The sequence below is a fragment of the Tachyglossus aculeatus genome, chromosome 5 (assembly GCF_015852505.1).
Source record: "Tachyglossus aculeatus isolate mTacAcu1 chromosome 5, mTacAcu1.pri, whole genome shotgun sequence".
NCBI lineage: Eukaryota > Metazoa > Chordata > Mammalia > Monotremata > Tachyglossidae > Tachyglossus > Tachyglossus aculeatus.
In genome coordinates, this window is record NC_052070.1 from 90576209 (window position 1) to 90600104 (window position 23896).

The 23896-nt window shown below is 42.0% G+C and overlaps 1 protein-coding gene and 1 non-coding gene across 2 annotated transcripts in view; both read left to right on the plus strand.

The window, feature by feature from the left end:
* Positions 1-22680, plus strand: part of ADAMTS17 (ADAM metallopeptidase with thrombospondin type 1 motif 17) — a 389768-nt gene extending 367088 nt beyond the window's left edge. The window contains exons 21-22 of the mRNA XM_038746936.1: positions 15600-15777; positions 22290-22680. Of these exons, the coding sequence (XP_038602864.1) occupies positions 15600-15777; positions 22290-22441 (330 nt within the window). The 3' untranslated portion in view covers positions 22442-22680. The remainder of the gene's footprint in view (positions 1-15599; positions 15778-22289) is intronic.
* On the plus strand, positions 11521-11670 carry LOC119929086. Its single transcript, XR_005451228.1, has one exon. It is a non-coding gene; the product is annotated as a U12 minor spliceosomal RNA (small nuclear RNA).
* Positions 22681-23896: the final 1216 nt, after the last annotated feature.

Consider the following 23896-nt stretch of genomic DNA (forward strand, 5'->3'; position numbering starts at 1 on the left):
TTATCTTGTATCTACTCTAGCGCTTGGTACAGTGCCTGGCACAAAGTAAGCACTTAACAAATGCCATAAAAAAGGGCTATGGCATTATCAATCAGGAAGAGTTTTAGAAGCATTGTGGCCCATTGGAAAATGCATCGTTCTGGGAGTCAGGAAAATCTGGGTTCTAATGCCACCTCTGTCCCTTGCCTGCTGTATGATCTTGGACAAGCACCTAACTTTCCTGGGCCACTGTTTCCTCATTGTAAAAATGGAGATAGGGCATCTATCCTCTTCCCTGCTTAGTCTGTGAGCCCCATGTAGGGTGTGGAATGATTTCTATTTGCTTACAGTTTATCTCTCCCCTCGCTTAGTAGAGTGCTTGGCACAGGAAATGCTCTTGACAGATACCACAGTTATTATTATCTCTGGCGGTTTGGGGCAATGGCCTATTCTAAAAGAGACCAGGACCCAGTCCCATTGCCAAGGCGGGGAAGTTTACTGTGTCACACTGTCCATAAAGCTGATTTTTCTTGGTCATTCTTACTAATATCCCTGGGATGCTTAAACCCAGGATAGAGGGAAGGAAAGATTCCAAGGAGAACTGGACATAATTTTTACACTGAAGTGAAAAGTCATAGAACAGGATTGGATTGTGTGTATATGCATTTCTTGCTTATATGAGGCCTTATTTGTCCATTTGGTAAATGGAAAGAGCTATAGTAAGTGATATAGCAGTAGAAAAATGGGGAGTGAAAAAGGCATTTGGGATGAGATTCATTTATAAGTGGACTCAAATCCTCTAAAACTGACAAGTTAGTACATTTGAGTGTGGAACCTCATGGGGCCAGTCTTTGGTTTGTTCCATTTGAGCCCCTGTTGAAAACCAGAAGGTAGGAGCAGGGAAAAAAATTATCTAAGCTTTTAAAATGTGGAAAAGAATTTCCACTGAGCATCGTCAGATCCTGTTTCATCTAGCTTTCATGAAATACACAATTCCTACTGAATATCATGCCGTTACATTAACATTCCCATTTTGTTTATCGATGGATCAGTATAACTTACACTGTGAGCCTCTTGTGGGAGGGACAGAGACTATATGCAACCTAATTGCCTACCCCAGTACTTTGTACAGTGCTTGGTACACACGTAATAAGTGCTTAATAAATACCACAATTATTATTATGTCTGAGAAAATAAGTCCCAGCACATTGGAAAGAAAGCTAGCCAGCAAAATTTTACCCAGTAATGAAAGATGACCTATAATTTAAATAAAGCTTAATGAAGGGCCATGATGCATTATCTCTCTTTTCTGCACACCTCATTTTCAGTCTCCTCTTAAGGGAAACATACTTTCTGAACCGTTAGTAATTCCAACCATCTGATATGAAAGCATGTTATTTACGTAAAAACATAGCATCCATCAAAGATATTTGCACTGTTGGTTTCATAGTTGTGTAATGGGCTGAAATTTTCCAGGGTTACCCTCTTCCAGTTTCATTTTATCTTATCAGTAGTGCTATACTAGATTTAAACAAATAAGAGGGGGAAAATTGGCCTTGTGCTCAAGAATGCCCTGTCTGCTACAGAAGAGCAACTGCTTTCCAAACTCTAAGCCTGACCATTGTTGTCATTGATCAGAATCCAGTGAAACTGAGGTATTTGGCCCTCAGCCTGCTTATCTTTTCAAGTTTTCATCAGTAAAGAAAATAATTGTAAATATATCCCCTTAGGTAGCAAACATATGGAAAGCCCATGGTGTTGATGAAAGAAAACACATTAAGGGTCTAGTGCAAGAACCAAGTGTGTATTTATCTACAGCCAAGAATTTGTATCAGAGAATTCAGAGTATTGACCATTATATTATTACTAAGTAGTCACATACAGCCCGAGTCAGCCAAAACAAATTACCCTGCATATTAGCAGGTGAAATAACATTTTTAAAACCTTAAAAATTCCAGAGTATGACTGAATAAGACTGTCTTTCTGGAAGGAATAAAAAGGAAGTTTTCTAATCACTTACATTCAGGGAGGTGTCTGATGAGATTAAGATTAAACCAACAGGCTTTATCCAAGGAAAGCTCATGTACTTACTGACACCAGTGAATATGAAAATGAAAGAACACTCCTGATTAAGCTAATGGAGGGGAGGGTCTCTCTGATTATTGCTTCTGGGAGAACTGGATTGAATCCATCAATTGTATTCACTGAACGCTTACTCTGTGCAAAGCATTGTACTAAGCACTTGGGAGAGTACAGTATAACAATATGACAGAGTTGGTAGACACATTCCCTGCCCACAACGAGCTTATGGTCTAGAGGGGAGACAGATGTTAATATAAGTACATAAATTATGGATATGTACATAAGTGTTGTGGAGCCAAAGTAGGGGTGAATTAAAGGAGTAAATCAGAGTGACGCTGAAGGGAGTGGGAGAAGAGGAAGAGAAGGCTCTTGGAGGAGATGTGCCTACAGTAAGGCTTTGAAGGTGGAGAGAGTGATTATCAGATATGAAGAAGGAGGGCATTCCAAGACGGACTAGACATGGGCAAGAGATCGGAGGAGAGATAGCCGATATTGAGATAACGTGAGTAAGTTGTCATTACAATAGCAAAGTGTTCTGGCTGGGTTGTAGTAGGAGAGCAGTGAGGTTAGGTAGGAGGGGGAAAGGTTATTGAATGCTTTAAATCCAATGTTTAGGAGTTTCTGTTTGATGTGAAGATGGATGGGCAACCACTGGAGGTTCTTGAGGAGTGGGGAAACATGGACTGAACATTTTTGTAGAAAAGTGATCCAGCAGCGAATGAATTATGGAATTGAGTGGGGAGAGACAGGAGACTGGGAGATCAGCAAGGAGGCTAATACAGCAATCAAGGTGGGCTAGGATAAATACTTGGATTAACATGATAGCAGTTTGGATGAAGAGGAAAGGAGGATTTTAGCGATGTTGTGAAGGTTAAAACAGGTTTAGTGATAGATTGAATATGTTGAATGAAAGAGATAAGTCAAGTATAACTCCAAGGTTACATGCTTGTGAGACAGGAAGGATGGTGGTGCTGTCTAAAGTGAGGGGAAATCAGGGGGAGGGCAGGGTTTGGGGTGGGATGATAAGAAGTACTGTTTTGACATGTTAAGTTTGAGGTGTCAGTGGGACATCCAAGTAGGGATGTCTTGAAGGCAGGAGGAAATATGAGACTGCAGAGAGGGCGAGAGATCAGGGTTGGAGATGTAGATTTGAGAATCAGGGACATAGAAATAGTAGTTGAAGCCTTGGGAGCAAATGAGTTCTCCAAGGGAGTGAATGTAGATGGAAAATAGGGACTTTAGAGACTTCCACAGTTAGGGGGTGGGAGGCAGAGGAGGAGCCTGTAAAAGAAACAGAAAAGAATATGAGACTGAGACTGAAAAAAGAGGCCAGAGGGATAGGAAAAGAACCAGGACAGGACAATGTCAATGCAGTCTCCCATTCTTGAAGCAGCTAGGTCCATCTTAAAAGAAAAGATGGTGCCACCTCTTAACGTACGCCATTTTATACGTAATCCACTCCCAGGATCCACCGGTATTCCCTGGATGTCTTCTCTAGTGTCAGGGTGGGAGCAAGAGCAGGGAACACAGTCAGGACTGGGTTGAATGGTGAAAATGGGCATTGCTTTACCAGCTAAAATGGATGGGCGCTGTTGTAGCCTGAATTAACTTTATGTTCTAGAGGAGATAAGCATTCAACACCATTGAGTATGCATTTGAGAAGTCACTTAACTTCTCTGTGCCTCTATTTCCTCATCTGTAAAATGGGGTTTCAGTTGTACTCCTTCCTATTTAGACTGTGACCTCTGTGTGGGACAGGAATTGTGTCCAACCTGATTATCTTGAATCTACCCCAGTTCTTAATACAGTGCTTGGCACATAGTAAGTGCTTAACAAGTATGATAGTTATTATTATCATTATTGTTATTATTATCATTACTTTGAATCAGGAGTAAATTCAAATAGGAAACTTTCATTCTCTGCTGGAAGTTGTGTTTTAGGATGGATGAAATCATTTTTATTTTATTTTTTTCCTCATAGCTCATTTTATTTAGTGCTTTTGTTCAGTAAGAACCTAGAAGAATAGTTTCTGGCACCCTGGTAAGTGGGGTAAGTGGTAAACCTATGGTAACAGACAACAGGAAATAAAGTGTGTTGGGGGAGAGAGAGAGAGAGAGAGAGAGAGAGAGAGAGAGAGAGAGAGAGAGAGAGAGAGAGAAGAAACACCTTGTGGATAAGAGAATAGATAGATGGTAGAGATAGGATTGTGGATAGAGAAGCAGCTTGGCTTAGTGGAAAGAGCATGGACTTGGGAGTCACAGGTCATGGGTTCTAATCCCAGCTCCTCCACTTACCAGCTGGGTGACTTTGGGCAAGTCACTTCACTTCTCTGTGCTGTTTAGAACCCTAGCTGGGACATGTATTGCAAAGATACTTATTTCATCCCTAGTCAATGACATGATCTTGGTAAGGAAAAAGAAAGTTGCCAGAGAAAGCATTTGAGACCTCCTGTGGCTGCCTAGTAAGTCAAGTATTTACCATGCTCGTTTGAAAACAGTACTTATAGCCACCTGTCCATCCCAAATATCAGAGGTTGCCAAATGCTTCATAATCATTTTGTTAGCCAATGATATGCTATTTCCAGGAAGAAGGAAAAAAATCTAATTTACTTTAATGCCAAGTTTTGAACTGTTTTATGTCTGTGACTAGTAGTTGCTAATCACTACTGAGGTAATAAGAAATTTCTAATTAGAAGGAAATGAGTTTGGAAGGATGTCAATAAGTAATATTCTGGAAGGGTGTGGGTTTTTTTTTTTTTTTTTTGGCTGAGCCTGCCACAGGGAAGGCAGTAGTACATTATAGGAGACACACTGTCCCCTGAGGGTACAGAGCAAATGCCAAGAAATTCTGGGTTCTTTGGAAGGATTGAGTCTTGATTTCCAAATCTCAAGGAATGTGCTTTCATTCAGTTTCTTCAACATAAAGATCTGACACTTTTTTTGTCAGGAGATTTGAAAATGGGTGACAACTTCGATTAAGCAGGTGCCTTCACAAAGCCAACACAAAGGCTTTGCATCTTTTGGTCCTCACTCTAGGCCCTCTTGGCCATCAGTTTGTTATAAAAACATAGACTCACGTGACCGGCACATTCAAATTCACCTCCCCAACCTGAGGCAAAATACTTCTTGTTCAAGTCCTGCTCCAAGCTATCCGAGCCCTCCTTACTCTCACCCAGGTCAGAAACCAGCAAGATCCGCTGCCCTGTGTACTTTCTAGTGTCAGACCCCCACTTCTGATATCAGTCCATCTTACCAGATCTTCAGTGGAGAATCATTGAAGTTTAAGACTGTTTTCAAGTTGAGGAAAGCACCCTAATTTTTATTTCTGAGGGACTTAATCATCCAGTTGAGGTTCCTGGTTCATGTCCATGACTGGAGGTTAGAAGCTAAAGGAAAATCACAGAGATTTTCTACACCAGCTCAAGAGCATATTCCATAAGAGCATATCCATTGAGTAATGGTCCTAGATGGCTTTTGATTTAGTTTCTGGTCCCTGAAATGTTTTTGTGTTACTTTGTAGTGGACTTCAACAGCAGTGCAACTCTGTTCTTCATTAAGGGGCATTAGGTGCTTTACTGCTCCCTATTGAATGTGTTTCTTAGTGCCTTGACCCTTGTCTGAAGTACACCTGACCCTCCTTTGGAAGGGACCTATACATCCTTCCTACTGCAAAAGGGGAGAAGTGGAGCAGTATTCCCTGCAAACCAATGGTTCACCTGTTGCGGTCACCTTTGGCAAGATGCTTGGCCACTCATACTTCATACTTCATTACTTCATTGTTACCATAGGGTCCATCGTTTTCATTATAAAATGACCCTGCTAGCTTTAGCTGAAAAGAATTGTAGTTAATCACATTTTTTTAATTCTTTGATTTTCATAAAATTTGGTTTCATATGCTGTTACTTTGTGGCATTGGATACCTAGAGGTTATCCGGGGTTAGGGTCACATCCTCCCTGCACCTGCCACCACCTCTTCATTTCCAGATCCTTTTGAAAAACCATCTGCCTGTTAACAGAAGAAGAGGGATATGGCTCATTCCATGTACAACTCTTGTTTCTTTCAACCAGTGGTAGTAGTTTTCATGAATGGAATCACAGACATCTAGGAATGTATTTCAAATGGAATGCCAGCTGATTCCTGAGATTGCTTATAATATGCGGACAGGTTCTTGTTGGGTTTTTTTTTAACCTCTCCTCAGGGTCCCATTATATGTGACTGCAAAATATTTACACTTTAGATTAACAGCTCATCATTGTGGGTTATGGATTATTTAGGGTCTTGGTTTTAAGAATAATCTTGAGCCACACTACTAATGTAAGTGTGACAACACTGCTGGATTGCAGAATGGTATTTGTTATAGAACTTAAGTGCTTACTATGTACCAAGCACTGTTCTAAGCACTAGGGTAGATATAAGTTAATCAGGTTGGACATAGTCCCTGTCCCATATTGGGCTCAGACTCATAATCCCCATTTTACAAATGAGAAGCAATTGACTTGGGTAATTAAAGGAAAAAAGAAGTTGCCAGGAAAAATTCTCCCCTTACAGGCTTCTCCCAGCTAAGCATTTAATTCGGGAAGAGGATATCAGTGGCAGGGGACTTCTTTACAGGAGGTAGTTTCAGGGATCTGTCTTAATTGAGTTCAGTGTAGTTACCTCAGGGACTGGTTCAATGCTTTGAGCACTGTAAGTAGGTAACAATCATTCAAAATAATAATGTTAATAATTGTTAGAAATCTCCCAATTGGTCTAGACATTAAAGCAATACAGAGTAAAGACAATTACAGATGCCTAAGACAATCTGAGATTTGAGATTTGAGATCTGAGTTTTGAGATTTGGCTGTGGAGGCCTGTGCTAAACCTTCAGATTGGAAAACCAAAAGTTAGTGGAAATTGTGGGGAGAGAAGAACTTTGAGTGTGACTGAGAAGAGCAACACCAAAAGAAAGCAGCTGGAAATTAATAGAAGTGTAAGAAGATGGAATTTTTTTGTTTTTGTTTTCTTCAATTTTCTCTGGATGAGTTTGAATGTTGGATAGGTAGGGTAAATTCTTTTGTCTCATTTAAATACCTCCTTTTAAGTGTCAGAAGTTTTCATTGTTCTTATCCAAATCGGGTGAAACCTGTCAAAAATACTTTTGAAGAGTTAACATTCACAAGCCAAGTGTTTTTCTTCACCTTGGGCTGCAGCCAGGCACCCACACAGAAAGTAGAGTTAGTGTAATTATTCACTGTTTCCTTAATTTCATCAGACATCCAAGAACCTGGGACAGACAGGCTGGAGGCAGGGTAAATGAATGACCAGAGTCAGCCAGCAGAGTAAATGAAACAATAATCTATTATGGACTTTATTTTTCACTTTTTTTCATGTAAACTCTAACCCAACCTCCTTTAAATGTCTTTATTGACTCAGAACACACTCAAACCTCTGTTTGAGCGCCCAGAGGCCATGGAATCAGGTGGCTGTAATAATTGAACATTGATACAGAGCACATTTTCTCAAAGCATTTTTACAATCATTGATTAGCTAATTCTGAAAATAACCTTGAGGTCAGGCACTATAATAATTCAGATTCTGTGGATAAGAGAAGTGGAACAAAGAGAGAAATGAAGTGCCCTACCAAGTTCATTTGGCTTCTCCTCCATAGCAGGGCAGAATCCTAGGATTTGGACGAATTTCCAAGTCTTGATCCTGTGCTGAGGCATAGTAGTTCAATCACATTGTCATCAGGCTAGATCAGGAATCCAAATAAACCAGTAGCACCCTCATGTCTTCCATATGTAATGCTTGTTTTTCTGTCTGTCTCTGGATCAGTGTCTATCTGTCTCTATCTCTGTCTCAGCATGCCTCTGTCTATCTCTCTGTTTATATCCTCCTCATATTTTTCTGTTTCTCTTTCTCTGTCTCTGTTTGCCTGTGTGTGTTTGCCCATCTGTCTCTTAATCACCTTCTTAAATTCTGTGGTAAAGTTTGCCTCAACAACAAAAGTAATTCAACTCTCCAGATCAGTCCAGTTATCTCTGGACTCTTTTGGTCTTTTTTTTCCCATGGAGCTTTTCTGTAATGCCATAACTTGCTCCTTTCATCCAGTCAATGAGTTCCAGACTATTCTGTCCTGTGCAGCAGCAGTCTAAGGTAAAGCCCCGATCCTAGATCTGGTAGAAATGCCAGCCCCATCTGGTTCCTCAAGTCTCCCAGTCTTTGATTTTTAAAGCACAGCTCTAGGCATTTGGGGAAAATAAGAAGTTGTACTTGTCATGATGTTCTGAGACACCAACTTGTCAAGCATAAGCATTTTCTCTGATAATTTATTACTACTCCCATTTCAGAATAAATAAACTGAGTCTCCAGGAGATATAGTAAATGAATGAAAGACATTTCAGCAAAAAATGTCCATGATTGAAAACTTGCTCCTGGCAAGACCAGATATGTTCCCATAATAAGCCTATTTTTGTGGATGTGGAGAGTCTGAACTATAAGTTAACATGAGTGCTTTGGGCTAATTAGATCCTATCAGTAAAACTCAAGAATCTCATTCCTTGGTGCTTAATTAAAGGTGCAACAGTCAGTGGAAGCTGACAGAAATAAGCATTGCAAACCATCAAGCTCTTTATGCAGAGACCTTAGATTCACCAATGTCTTGAGCTTTGAAAACAAAACGTCACATAAAGTTAATCTGTTTTGGCTCAAGTTGGCCTACCATTGAAAGGCAGCCTTTGAAATTACATGTGTGAATTTCGCTCCACTGCCCATACGAATACTGCTTGTTGGGCAAAGCTGATTGTTCACACCTGCCAGAGAGAGCCCAGGAGAAGATGGAGAAGGATAAAATCTGCTAGTATTTCTAAACTTGGTCTTGAGCTTGGTTTTAAGGTCTATGCCCTTTCACATACCAGGCATAATCAGTCACTCAGTCAATCATATTTATTGAACACTTTCTGTATGCAGAGCACTGTACTAAGCGCTTGGGAGGGAACAATACAACAGTTAACAGATACATTCCCTGCCTACATGACATCTGCAGATGGGCAAAGATACTGTCATCTTTGGGAGAGTTCACTGGAGTTCAGCTCCCAAAGAGAATACAGATTCAAGCAGACTGGCCTTGAGAGTAACTGAACAAGCTGCAGCATGTAGTTTTTTATGGTGTTTATTAAGTGCTTTCTGTGTGCCAGGCATGTACTAAGCACTGGGGTAGGTGCAAGATGCAAGTCTAGAAACTGGACACAGTACAACCTAGTAATAAGGACATTTAAAGGCCTGAGAAATTAGAGTTTCTATAACCAAATTCTGTGCAAAAAGAGATGGCACCCAGTAGCCTGAATCCTGTGAGTGATTTCTGGGCAGCCTGTACTGCATGGTGCTAAACTAGGACAGATAGTCTGAGGTGATTTTACAGTCAAATCCCACTAATAATAATTGTGGTATTTGTTAGTGCTTAATATGTGCCAGGCATTGTAACTAAGTGCTGGGGTCTATACAAGCAAATCAGGTTGGACACAGTCCCTGTCCCTCATGGGGCTCACAGTCATCCCCATTTTACAGAAGAGGTAAGCAAGGCACAGGGAAGTGAAATGACTTGCCCAAGGTCACACAGCAGACTAGTGACCGAGTTGGGAGTAGAACCCAGGTCCTTCTGATTCCCAGGTCTATGGTCTATCCACTGGGCCATGATGTTTCTCACTGTATTGGTTCTGTTTTGTATTTCTTTTCACATGATAAAAATTTACATATGTTGTAACTCCCCCTTTATGACTGTTGGGAGGAAACTGGAATAGGACTCAGTAAGTAATGATTGATAATGAAAGCTTAGAATAATGAGATCTTAGAGGTGTTGAAATTGCCCTTTTCGCCCCCAGATTCTAAATTGGCTTTAAAACTGATTCTAAGCCAGTTTTAAAAAGTGGTCAGGGGAACCCTAGTTATCCTCATTCTGCCAGGGCAATTGAAGGGCATTCTGGGACTGAGGTAGAGAATCCAGAGGATTCTCAGCCCCTCACTTCTTCCATTAGTGTGCACAGAAGGCCTAGGCACTTCCAGGACTAGGGCAATGGAGGAAAGATTGGGGAAGGGTCATACTACAGAATTAATTAAGTACCAGTGGGCCCCAAAGGGAGTGATGGGGCTCCTGAGGAAAGAGAGCCCAGTTTGCCCAGTCTTAATGATGTGATCAGTCAGTCAGTAATTCATATTTATTAAGTGCTTGCTATGTGTAGAACACAGTACTAAGTGCTTACCTGCCCACAACAAGCTTACAGTCTACAGGGGAAGACAGACATCAACATAAATACATTACAGTTATGTACTTATGTTCTGTGGGGCTGGGAGGGTGGATGAATAAAGGGAGCAAGTCAGGGCAACACAGAAGTGAGTGGTAGAAGAGGAAATGAGGGCTTAGTCAGGGTAGGCCTCTTGGAGGAGCTGAGCCTTCATTCATTCAGTCAGTCAGTCATATTTATTGAGCACTTACTGTGTGCAGAGCACTATATTAAGCTCTTGGAAAGTACAACTCAGCAATAGAGACAATCTCTGCCCACAATTAGAAACGGGCTTACATTCAATAAAGCTTTGAAGGTGGGGAGAACAACTCTAAATAGGATATGAGGAGGGAAGGCATTCCAGGCCAGAGACAGGGTGTGTCAACTGAATTAAAATGAACCAGTGGCAGACCTGAGAGTTAATATTGAGCTTTACTGCACCCAAGTCCCCTCTATTCTAATTGTCTTGACTTAATGTAGAATGATGTCAACATCAGATAATGTTGGGCAAGACCAGGAACATTCTAAAGTACAAAAGAAAGGACTTGAAATGCTTTTGGACTGTGTTTCCATCGAAAATTTCCTCCCCTGGCGGGGAGTTTGTAAAATCTGCACATTTGCTTTATATGACATCTTTGGAAGGCCTGCCAATGCCTTGACGCTCACATGCACAATAAAGACACCTGGAAAAGAATTAGCTCCTTTTCTAATACTCAGGCAATGCCAAACTTGGCAGTAGGGAGTAAGCAAAACACTTCTCCTGGAGGTCAATGTTTACTTAAAGAACAGAACGAGAGGCTCTTGCGTGCCATGGCAATGAGGGTGTGTCAAACATTTTGACATAATTTGCCTTCCAGATATTCAGCAGCTATCATAAAAAGTGTGGATCAGAGAAACGTCATATCTTCCCAACACATCCCACAAAGATCCAGGCTGTACTTGGATGGGTTCTCGGAGAGGCAGAATGTCAAGAAGAGGAGTATGGTCTAGTGGAAGGAGCCCAGAGCCTAGGATTCAGAGGACCTGGGTTCTAATCAAAGCTCTGCCAATTGCTTGCTGTGTGACCTTGGGCAACTCACTTAACTTTTCTGTTCCTCAATTTCCTCCACTGTAAAGTGGAGATTAGATCTTACTCGATTTAGACTGTGAACCCCATGTAAAACAGAGGCTGTGTCCACCTTGGTTACCTTTTATCTACCTTGAACCTTTAATGTATGAGTAAGGAAAATAATGACTCGGGGTAGCACCTGAATCCTCACTGGGCATGTGAGAAGAATTTTTGATTTGGTTCAGGTTGCCCTTAAGATAAACTGCTTACTTCACAAGATGTCTGGGTGTCACCATCTGCCCATGTCCTTTTCTAGTTTGAGTTGTACATGTTGAGTGCGTCTTTGTGCAGAGCACTGTACTAAGAGCTTGGGAGAGTACAGTTTAACAATAAACAGACACACTCCCTGCCCAAAAAAAGCAGTCTAGAGGGTAAGACAGACATCAATATAAATAGATAAATTACAGATATGTACATAAGTTCTGTGGGGCTGAAAGGGGGGAATGAATATATGTGTGGGGTTACATTGTCGTAAATGTTTTCAATGCCATAAGATTTTCTTTCTGTTTATAGGAAAGCACTTGGAGTTCTTTCATAGTGTCTTCCCTTTTAAGTAGCTTGTTATGGGCTGGGAAGGTGACTACTAGTTCTGTTGTATTGTTTCATAATGTCTGTCTCCCCCTCTAGGTTGTAAACTTGTTATGGACAGGGAACCTGTCTGCTAATTCTGTTGTATGGTAGTGTCCCAAGAGCTTATTACAGTGCTCTGCACATAGTAAGTGCTCGGTAAATGCCATTGATTGATTGGTCTACCCCAGCACTTAGAAAAGTGCTTGACACTTAAGAGCTTAACAAATGCTATTCAATAAAAAAGACAGCTAGAGATATAATAGGGAGGAATATAATGTGTGTCATAGTTTGTCATAGTTCATAGGAAAGAAATCCCAGCCTTTCCTAGGACACTGGGAGAGAAAATCCAACTCCCTGGGATAGCCCTACCAGCCACAACAAATGGGTAGGTCACAGCAGGGGGTTGCCCCCTCTAGAAAGATATACCTTAGGCTGCCAGTCGTACTTGTGCAAAATATCTCCCCTTTCCTCCACTCGACTATTACCTGACCATTCTCTGATAGAATTTTGTCACTACCCCTAATCACAAGAGCCTCCCGTCACTGTATAGACTGTGTGTTTGGAGTTTCACAGCCAGATGGTTTAAGTTTGTAATCCTTTTCCTTAAGTGGTTACCAAGGCAGCTGAAGATTTAGTTAGGGGATTACATTGAGGGTAGATCACATGAATGGCCTTTCCGAACAAGAAAGTTAAGGGGAAAGAGAAGGCTAGAGACCCAGGAAAAGCCTCTCTTAGAGGCCACGTCAATGAGTCCCTCCTGGGCTTTGGTTTCTCCTTCTGTTTTATTTAATGGTATTTTTTAATGGTATTTGTTAAGCACTTACTATGTGCAAAGCACTGTTCTAAGCGCTGGGGAGATACAAGGTAATCAGGTTGTCCCACTTGGGGCTCACAGTCTTAATCCCCATTTTACACATGAGGTAACTGAGGCACAAAGAAGTTAAGTGACTTGCCCAAAGTCACACAGCTAATAAGTGGCAGAGCCAGGATTAGAACCCATGACCTCCGACTACCAAGCCCGGGATCTTTCCACTGAGCCACACTGCTTCTCTGTTAAGCACTTACTGTACCAAGCATTATTCTAAGCACTGGGGTAGATACAAGGTTATAAATTTGGACACAATCCTTGTCCCATATGAGGATTGCAGTCTAGGTAGGAAGGGCTAGGATTTAATCTCCAGTTTGTGGATTCAGAAACTGAGGCACAGAGAGGTTAAGTGACTTGCCCAAGATCACACACACAGCAGACCAGCAGAGGGGCCAGGATTAGCACTAAGGTCCTGGGCCCTTTCCACTAGGCTACTCTGCTTCTCTTAGCCTTCCCTATTGGGGGTGCCATCTATTTACTAGAGCAGGGGTGAATAATCCCTGGCTGAAGCTTATAAAACAGCCCTGAAATGATACAAGTATAAACTGTTAGGTGATTCTTTAGTAATCATAGTTGGAATAATAAGCATCATTAAATTGTTTCCCCTCTGGCTACAGCTTGGCTGGCCTGTGTTTGTGCATTCCATCCAGACAGATTTTAGCCTAATGAATGGCTGTTGTGCACCCTCCCTACCCTATTACCATCAAGTTCAGTCTACTTCAGGACCGAAAGGGAATCAGACAGGTGACACTGCTTCATCCTGACAGAACCTTTTTCTCTTCGTGTGTGTGGCATTAGTAGGGGGTGGGATTCCTGCCAAAATCTCACAGCCCCACATTTCTTTATTTTCTGAACAAGGCTCCTTTATTAACTCCATCTGGGGCATCCCTCCATTTGCTGCCTTTGCTTTATTAAAATTTTTCAGAGAGCCCGCCGGACATGGTAAATCACAAGCCTCACAGGAAAGTGCAGTGGAACAACAGCAGAGAAAGTGCATAAGCAGAACTGGCTTCCTGGCCAGAAAAAGAGCAACTAATCGAGAGACGTTTCCAATTGCTCCCTGGAGAGCAGGGTAGGGCCTGAGGAAATCGGAGGAACTAGTTTCAGATGAAAAGCTTGGATACCTGGTGTTTTTCTCAGTGTACTGAAGAACACAAAATGCACGACAAAGAGAGGGGAGGGAAAGAGGAGACAAGAACTATATTATACTGTGAGGGAAAATATTATCTTACCTTTTTCATGAGGAAGGAAACATGCTGAGAATTGGGCTGAGAAATGACCTGAAAGATAACAAAAAAACCTATAACAGGCTTGAGCAAAGAAACTTTCCAGGTAACCGCCACCACCCAAGCAGGATAGAAAAGCTGTAACAGTGACCAAGCCAAGGCAGTTTCCCCACTGTTTCTCCCTCTGTGCTGTAAACCTCCAGGTCCATGCAAGCTTGGGAGAGACACCAAAACCTGCCGGTCTCATCTCCGCAACATTGCCAAGATCCACCCTTTCCTCTCCATCCAAACCGCTACCCTGCTCATTCAATCTCTCATCCTATCGTGACTGGATTACTGCATCAGCCTCCTCTCCAATCTCCCATCCTCCTGTCTCTCCCCACTTAAATCCGTACTTCACGCTGCTGCCCAGATCATCTTTGTGCAGAAACACTCTGGGCTTATTACTCCCCTCCTCAAAAATCTCCAGTGGCTACCAATCAACCTACGCATCAGGCACAAGCTCCTCACCCTCGGCTTCAGGGCTCTCCATCACCTTGCCCCCTCCTACCTCACCTCCCTTCTCTCCTTCTACAGCCCAGCCCACACCCTCCGCTCCTCTGCCGCTAATCTACTCACTGTGCCTCATTCTCACCTGTCCCGCCATCGACCCCTGGCCCACGTCATCCCCCTGGCCTGGAATGCCCTCTCTCTGCACATCTGCCAAGCTAGCTCTCTTCCTCCCTTCAAAGCCCTACTGAGAGCTCATCTCCTCCAGGAGGCCTTCCCAGACTGAGCCCCCTCCTTCCTCTCCCCCTCCTCCCCCTCCTCACCTCCTTCCCCTCCCCACAGCACCTGTATATACGTATATATGTTTGTTCATATTTATTACTCTATTTTATTTGTACATATTTATTCTATTTATTTTATTTTGTTAATATGTTTTGTTTTATTGTCTGTCTCCCCCTTCTAGACTGTGAGCCCACTGTTGGGTAGGGACCGTCTCTATATGTTGCCAACTTGTACTTCCCAAGCACTTAGTACAGTGCTCTGCACACAGTAAGCACTCAATAAATATGATTGAATGAATGAATGAATGAAAAGGAGCCAAGAAGAAGAAAACCCTAAAACTACAGTCATTCATTCAATCAATCATATTTATTGAGCGCTTACTGTGTGCAGAGCACTGTACTAAGCGCTTGGGAAGTACAAGTTGGCAATATATAGAGACGGTCCCTACCCAACAACGGGCTCACAGTGTTGGAGAACCCCAGTCATCACATTTTAAGTAGGAAACTTCCTGGGGAAGGACTGACAGTTGGAATGAGAATATGGAAATGATGTACAGATTCAAGATTGAGACCCTTTATCCTCCCACTCATTCAATCCATCATCCCTTCCACATTTAAACTATTTCAGTGCCCTGAAAGTAGCTTGCTAGAAACTCATAGTGGGAATTGCTACCCTGTAGCATGGTCCTTGCATAGAGTTAACTCTGCTGCTCATCTGGACATCCCTCTCTTTGGCAGTGCTCCTCAACCTGTGGAAAGGGCCTGCAATCCCGGGTAGTGCAGTGTATGCACAAAGTCACCGGGCGCCACGGCAGTGAGTGTCCTATCCTCTCCAAACCAGCTGCCTACCGACAGTGCCACCAGGAGGTGTGTAACGAGAAGATCAACGTCAATACCATCACGTCCCCTCGACTTGGTGAGTGGAAAGATCAAATAATGCATCTGCTGTAGCACCCGAATCACGTGAGTGGGAGTTGGTGTTTGAGCCCAAAAATTTCTGACAACAGATTTTCCCGGACTTGTTTGCTCAGGGGACCAGTTCTTCCTCTTGACCCTATGGGAAAAATTGATGGACAGCAACTCCTGCCTCTCTCACTGCCCATAATGTCCTTCACCTGGTCTTGTTATGAGATTTTGAGGATGGATTTCAGTTCCCTGACATTTTATAACTATGTCCTCAAATGCAATACCTTCTGCATTTGTATCCTAACCTAATCCATGCTTTTCTTAATGAGAGTATTTCCCCAACTCTTGAGCATGTATGTATATCATTAGAGGATTGTGTGACAGGCAAGGTGGGAGGATTGGATAGAAAGGAAGGAAGAATGCTTCATTAGCTGAAAGAATGCAACGTTTTAAATATTTTTCATGAAACACCAATGAAATGAGCATGAAATTCACTGTAGATCAAGTTTTAGAAGAAAATAATAAGTGTCTAATACACTGCAATGGTTTAAATTCAACAAGGAATGTATCTGCAAGTAATTTGTCTGCATGCATTTTAAACCTGTCTCACTACATCAGCACCAACAGGCTCACCATGGTGTATTAATCATGTATCAATTATGTATAATTATCTCTGAATATTTTGTTGCTATAAATATGGCACACAAAAGTTACACCTATAATGATCTGATTGTTCTTTTTAATGAAAGTTACTCTTTTCTAAAGGCAATGAAACTTCCTGGGAAGATTTTGCTGGTCCAAATTCTTGGGTTTTTTTTTTCATATTTGTTAAGCACTTACTATGTGCCAGGCACTGTATTAATTACTGGGGTAGATACAAGATAATCAGGATGGACACTGTTCATGTCCCACATGGGGCTCACAGTCTTAATCCCCATTTTACATATGAGGGAACCGAGGCACAGAGAAGTTAAGTGACTTGCTCCGGGTCATGTGACAGAGCTGGGATTAGAACCCAGGTCCTTCTGACTCCCAGGCCTGTGCTTTATCCAGTAGACCATGCTGCTTCTCTATTTCCTTCCAACTAATGGCAAAACTCAGGGAGAAAAAAAGCCAATTTCCAGTTTTCAAGCAATTGGGATCTTTCTGCCAGTGATTTTACTTGAGCGGGCAGCTTGGTTGCCAATCATCTCCCCAGCCACTATGCTGCCCAGCTATCTGAGCTCCTCACTTTACCACTGTGTGTATTTTGATCAGGATGTCAGGGTCTCTGAAATGGGACCTGTTCGAGCTATGAAGAAAAGCAGACTTTAATTTGAAAAAGTTGAAAGGCTGTTTGTTTTTAAATGGGACCCCGGAAACTGCTAAAGCAGAAACATTTTAGAAGGCAACCAGAGAGACACTTTGCATGGCAGATTGGCAGAGTAAGAGAATATCAGAAAGAAAAACATCGTCCTTCAACAAATGAAAAGCTAACCTGAGTGAAGAGCATCATATGTCACCTGCACATAGGAAATTGGTTGGGGCAAAAAGGGTTTGAAATACATTTTGCAAGAGATGCCAAACCTAATAGCAACAGATTATTCAAATATCAAAAAAATAAAGCTGGGAAGGGACTCAGTTTGGTAAACTGACAAGCAGGAGGTAAACATGCACTTAAGGACAAGAAGGGGATAATTGAGAAGCTCCCAGCATGTTTAGTTCAGTCATTACTGAGGAAGATGTTAGAGATTCCCAACACCTAAATCATTTTCTCTAGGAGATGTTATCAGGGGAAAGGCTCAAACTGTGGTGATCATAAAGTAAAATATTTAAATTAAAATAACAAAATACTGGTAAACAAATAACTGGGACTGTATGTTAACTCCCACAAATATCTCTCAAAACTCAGAGAAGTGCTGGAACTCCCAGAAGAAGTGCATAACCTATCATTAAAAAGGGCTGCCTCACAAGAAGGATAACTGGAACATTTCCAGTGTAACCCCATTTATAAGAAAAGCTGTAAAGATCATGCGTCACTAATCAACTAGAGTTATTTGAAGGGATCAATAAGCATGTGAGTGGAAGAAATCCACCTGACAAATTATATTATTCAAAAGCCCCTTGACAAAAACTTCCTTAGAAATTTAAAAGATCATGCCGATGGAGAATTAATACCTTGAATTTGATAGTGCTTTATTTTTTTCCAAACTGCCCTTTCATTACTCAGTTCATTTTTGTCCCCACAACATTCCTGTGAAATTGAAAGAGGCAGTTATCCTCATTTCACAGATAAGAAAATTGTGCCCCAAAGAAGTTGTGATGTGCCAAAAGTCAGTCAACAAGCCAATGGCAAAGCTGGAACTAATAATTATTGTGGTATTTGTTAAGCACTTACTATGTGCCAGGCACTGTACTAAGAGCTGGATAGAACCCAAGTCCTAGGACCCAAATCCTCTGACTCCCAGATTTGTGATATTTGCACTACAACATACACCCCTTTTATCATAGATTGCAAACTGAGTAAAAGAGATTAAATAACAACTGTGGAGAAATTATGAACAGTGGAGTCCCTGAGCAATCAGTATTAAGTCTGATTCTGAGTTACATCCTGTGAAATGATCTGGAAGGAATCACAGTAAAATCTCAAATTCTCTGCTCTCTTGAGTGGTGGAATGCAGTGTGGATGGGAACACATTCTGCAGAAAGACTTCCATGTGGAAGAACCTAAAGATGGAAAATGAGCTTCAACATGTGCAAAGACAAAGCAAAGCACACAGGCTAAAAATAATCTGAATCACAGCTATGTGCATTTCAGAACTATCCATTACAATTAAGTGATTTTAGAGTCACTGCTGACTGCCCATTGAAATGATCGAGTCACTGCTAGGTAGCAGCCAAAAGAGCCAGTGTTAGGAGAGGTATGGAAAAAAACCAAAAGGCATTGTTTTGACTCTCTTTAAAAATGTTGTATGCCAACTCCTGAAATAAAAACTATGTGCAGTTTTGGTCACCCTAACTTTGGAAAGACAAAATGGAGCTGGATAATTACAGAAAACAAGAAATCAAGGACTCTTCCTTATGATGATAAATAACTAAATGTTTGGATGCCTCTGTCTTGAATGCTGAAAGGGAACAGGATTTATGTTCACCAAGTCATGCCTGTGAACAAGGGATTGTTTACTTCGAATTCCTCAACTCCAACTCTCTCCTATACCCCCTCCAATCAGGCTTCCGTCACCTACGCTCCACCGAAACTGCCCTCTCAAAGGTCACCAATGATCTCCTTGCAAAATCCAGTGGCTCCTACTCTGTCCTAATCCTTCTCAACCTCTCTGCTGCCTTCCACACTGTGGACTACCCCCTTCTCCTCAACATGCTATCCAATTTGGCTTCACAGACTCCATCCTCTCCCGGTTCTTCTCTTTATCTTTCCAGCCATTCATTCTCAGTCTCATTCATGGGCTCCTCCTCCCCTTCCCATCTCCTTACTGTAGTGGTTTCTCAAGGGTCATTTCTTGGTCCCTTTCTGTTCTCTTTCTATACTTACTCCCTTGGTGAACTCATTCACTCCCACGGCTTCAACTATCATCTCTATGCTGATGACACCCAAATCTACATTTCCTCCCCTGTTCTCTCTCCCTCCCTCAAGGCTCGTTTCTCCTCCTGCCTTCAGGACATCTCCATCTGGATGCCTGCCTGCCATCTAAAAGTCAACATGTCCAAGACTGAACTCCTTATCTTCCCGCCCAAACCCTGTCCTCTCCCTGACTTTCCCATCACTGTAGACAGCACTACCATCCTTCCCGTCTCACAAGCCCGCAACCTTGGTGTCATCCTTGACTCCGCTCTCTCATTCACCCCACACATCCAATCCGTCACCTAAACCTGCTGGTCTCACCACCACAACATCGCCAAGATCCGCCCTTTCCTCTCCATCCAACCGCTACCTTGATGGTTCAATCTCTCATCCTGTCCCAACTGGATTACTGCATCAGCCTCCTTTCTGATCTCCCATCCTCCTGTCTCTCCCCACTTCAGTCTATATGTCACTCTGCTACCTGGATTATCTTTGTACAGAAACACTCTGGGCATGTCACTCCCCTCCTCAAAAATCTCCAGTGGTTGCCTATCAACCTTCGAATCAAGCAAAAACTCCTCACTCTCGGCTTCAAAGCTCTTCATCACCTCATCCCCTCCTACCTTACCTCCCTTCTCTCCTTCTACAGCCCAGCCTGCACCCTCTGCTCCTCTGCCACTAACCTCCTCACTGTGCCTCGTTCTCACCTGTCCTGCCGCAAACCCCTGGCCCATATCCTTCCCCTGGCCTGGAATGCCCTCCCTCCACACATCCGCCAAAGTAGCTCTCTTCCTCCCTTCGAAGCCCTACTGAGAGCTCACGTCCTCCAGGAGGCCTTCCCAAACTGAGCCCCCTTTCCTCTCCTCCTCCCTTCTCCATCACTCCCCAACCCTACAGCACTTGTATATATTTGTACATGTTTATTATTCTATTTATTTTACTTGTACATATTTACTATATTTTATTAATGATGTGCATATAGCTATAATTCTATTTATTCTGATGGTTTTGACACCTGTCTATATGTTTTGTTTTGTTGTCTGTCTCCACCTTCTAGACTGTGAGCCCATTGTTGGGTAGGGACCGTCTCTATATTTTGCCGACTTGTGCTTTCCAAGTGCTTAGTACAGTGCTCTGCATACAGTAAGCGCTCAGTAAATATGATTGAATGAGTGAATGAATGAATTAATAGTAAGTACTCAACAAATACAAATGAATGAATGAATGAATTAAGGGGCATCAATTGAAAATCAGAGAGGGTGGGTTCTAACTAAGCAAAAGGAACGCATTTCTTCAAGAAGCAGGTGGCAGACTGAACTGGAGTAGTGACCAGAGAATGTAAATGGTAGGACTTCCATAGAATTTGATACCAGGGTTCTTTGCTGTGGATCTCTTTACAAAACGTTTTGCAGAGGACTGAAAAGAAAAAGAAAAGAAAAAAGGAAAGCATTGTTAATGAAGAGTATGGCAACAGAGTGAGTGAAGCTAGGTCTCTAAAAATGCCACCATTTTACATGGATGATATATTAAATTGAAAACATTATGGTGCATTAGACCAAGGATTGGTCCGGCATCATTGACAGAGCACTTTTGCTTAATTAATTAAACAATCAATGGTATTTATTAAGTGCTTACAATGTGCAGAACAATTTACTAAGCACTGGGGAGAGTGCAGTACAACATTTATTCATTCAATTGTATTTATTGAGCACTTACTGTGTGCAGAGCACTGTACTAAGTGCTTGGAAAGTACAACAGAGTTGGCAGACATATTCCCTGCCCACAAGAAGCTTCCAATCTAGAGGAAAAAACAGACATTAATACAAAGAAATAATTTTAATATATAATCAAAAGATATGTACCTAAATGCCTTGGGGTGAAGATCAAATGCCTAAAGGTCACAGATCCAAGTGCAGAGATAACACAGAGAAGAGAAGGAGCCGAGGGAAAGAGGGCTTAATCCGGAAGGCCTCTTGGAAGAGATGTAACTTTAATAATGCTTTGAAGGTGAGGAGAGTGGTGGTCTGGTGCATACGCAGGGAGAGGGACTTCCAGATTAGCGGGAAGATGTGGAAAAGGGGTCAAAGGTGAGTTAGACAAGATAGGGGCACAGTGTGTAAGCCAGTTCTAAAAGAGCAAAGTGTGTGGGCTAGGTTGTAGTAGGAGTCAGTGAAGTGATGTAGGATGGGGCAAGTGGATGGAGTGCTTTAGAGCCAATGGTAAGGAGCTTTTGTTTAATGTAAAGGTCATTTGGCAGACATTGAAAGCCTCTCAAGAAGTACAAATGTGTGGACTTAACTTTTTTTAGAAAAATGATCCATACAGCAGAGTAAAGTATAGACTGGAGTAGGTAAAGACAGGAGGCTGGGAAGTCAGCAAGGAGGCAGGTGCAGTAATCAAGGTGGTATAGGATAAATGCTTGGATCAGAATGGTAGCAGTTTGGATGGAGAAGAAAGTGAGGATTTTAGCAATGTGATAAAGATATAATCAACAGGATTTGGTGACATAATGAATATGTGGGTTGAATAAGAGAGGAATTGAGGGCAATGCCAAGGTTGCAAGTTCTAGAGATAGGGAAATGCAGCATGGCCTAATGAATAGAGCACTGGCTTGGGAGTCAAAAGGACTGGCTCTGCCACTTGTCTGCTGTGTGATCTTGGGCAAGTCACTTCACTTCTGCGCCTCAGTTACCTCGTCTGTACAATGGGGATTAAGACTGTAAGCCCCATTTGGGACAGGGACTGATTAACTTGTATCTACCCCAGTGCTTAGAACAGTGCCTGGCACATAGTAAGTGCTTAACAAATGCCACAATTATTATTATTATTGTTAATTTAGGGCGGATAGTGGTAATGTCTATGGTATTGCTTAGGCCCAGAATGTTCTCCCCTCCTTCGTATGACTTGTCTCATATGCCTCCTTTCTCTCTTTTTCTCTCCCCTCTCCCTGTTATTACCCAAAGCTGCCCTAACATACAAGTGCACCGGAGACCAGTGGACAGTGTACTGCAGGGTGATCCGAGAGAAGAATCTCTGCCAGGACATGAGGTGGTACCAGCGCTGTTGCCAGACATGCAGAGACTTTTATGCCAACAAGATGCAGCAGAAGAGCTAATGGGCCCCCACCACTGGCTAGATTGAATACTAAAGCAGCGGATCGAATTCACAGACTAGTAGGTCTAAGAACTGGAACTTAATGAGTAATGACAAAGTGGTGGATCCCAAAGCACTCCTAATTAGGTAAAAAATACTTCTGCAGGCTGGATATACCAAAGCAGTCCACCCATCCACCTTCCCACCCATAGCCAAGTCATCTCAAGAATCCAATGATGTAGAGTTTTATTGTGGATTGACTTCATATCACTTGTCAATAATGGTTTTACTTAATATATATTGTTAATAGCCACTGGCTGGCTTTTCTACCGTTAAGGGAAAAAAAAGGACAAAAGTCACCAATTTTCCTTTTTAAGATTTTGTAACCCTCAAAGGGGAAAACTTGTGGCCAATAACCCAGAAGAGGTATAGCCATCACTTAACATTTTGAGCTTGGCTTTTTGCTAACATTTTGAGTGCCCAGAAGTGAACCTGCCATGAGAAAAAAAAGTAAAAAAAAAAAAAAAAAGTTTCATTAAAAAAGGAGGTTTTCTTAAAAGCCCGTGAAAACCATTAGTAGAGAGGAAAACGTCCCTGAAACTTCAGCCAACAACGACTTTGGAGAAAGTGCAGAAAAGCATCTGACATTCCTTTTATTGAAACGTCCCTAAAACGGGATTTTTTACTCTCTGTTCTGAAAATGTGTTTTGAGAAAATGCGTTGGTCTTTGATGTTCTATCTGCCTTTAAGACTTTAAATCCTGGTAACCTAATAAGCCCAGTGGCACCCCATTACATTAAGCAAAATTGCTCGCTTCAGGAGAACTACCCAGACAATGGTTTTGAGTTGTAAAAGTTTTTGGATGGATCTGATCTTCTTAGGGGAAAAAAATTACTGTAATGAAACAACAAAATTCCTTCAAGTTACTGTGAAATTAATGTAATTAGTGCCAAGCATGGAACTGAGCTCAGAGTGGCCTCAGCAGATCAATGGGAGTGGGTTAGGTTTCCCATTGGGTCTGAATGAATACAGGGCTTCAGAGAGCTTTTTGACATAAATACAGCAAGCCATAGTTAGGCTGTGTTTAAATACTTCGTCTTTATTTCTATAGTGTCTCTGAGTATACCTTATTTCAGAGACACAAAATTGTGCTATTTGTCATACCTTCCATGTTTAGATTTGAATGGAGTGGGCTTAAAGTCAGTCCATAAAACTTGGGATGTAGCACCAGATCTACAATCCTGACATGTTTTACTGAGGGCTTGGCAAATCTTCTCGGTATCCTCCTCTGTCATTCACAAAGTGCTCTCTCTGTTTATGGCACAAGTAGAGGTTGCATAGGGAATTTCAGCTTTTCACTTAATTCCAGACTCTGTTCCCAGTTTATTGTTATTATTTACCATATTTGTGACAAGGGAGAGAGTCTGTCAGATACAGAAAAAGCCTATCCTCACTTTGCCTTTTTAAGAATAATAAG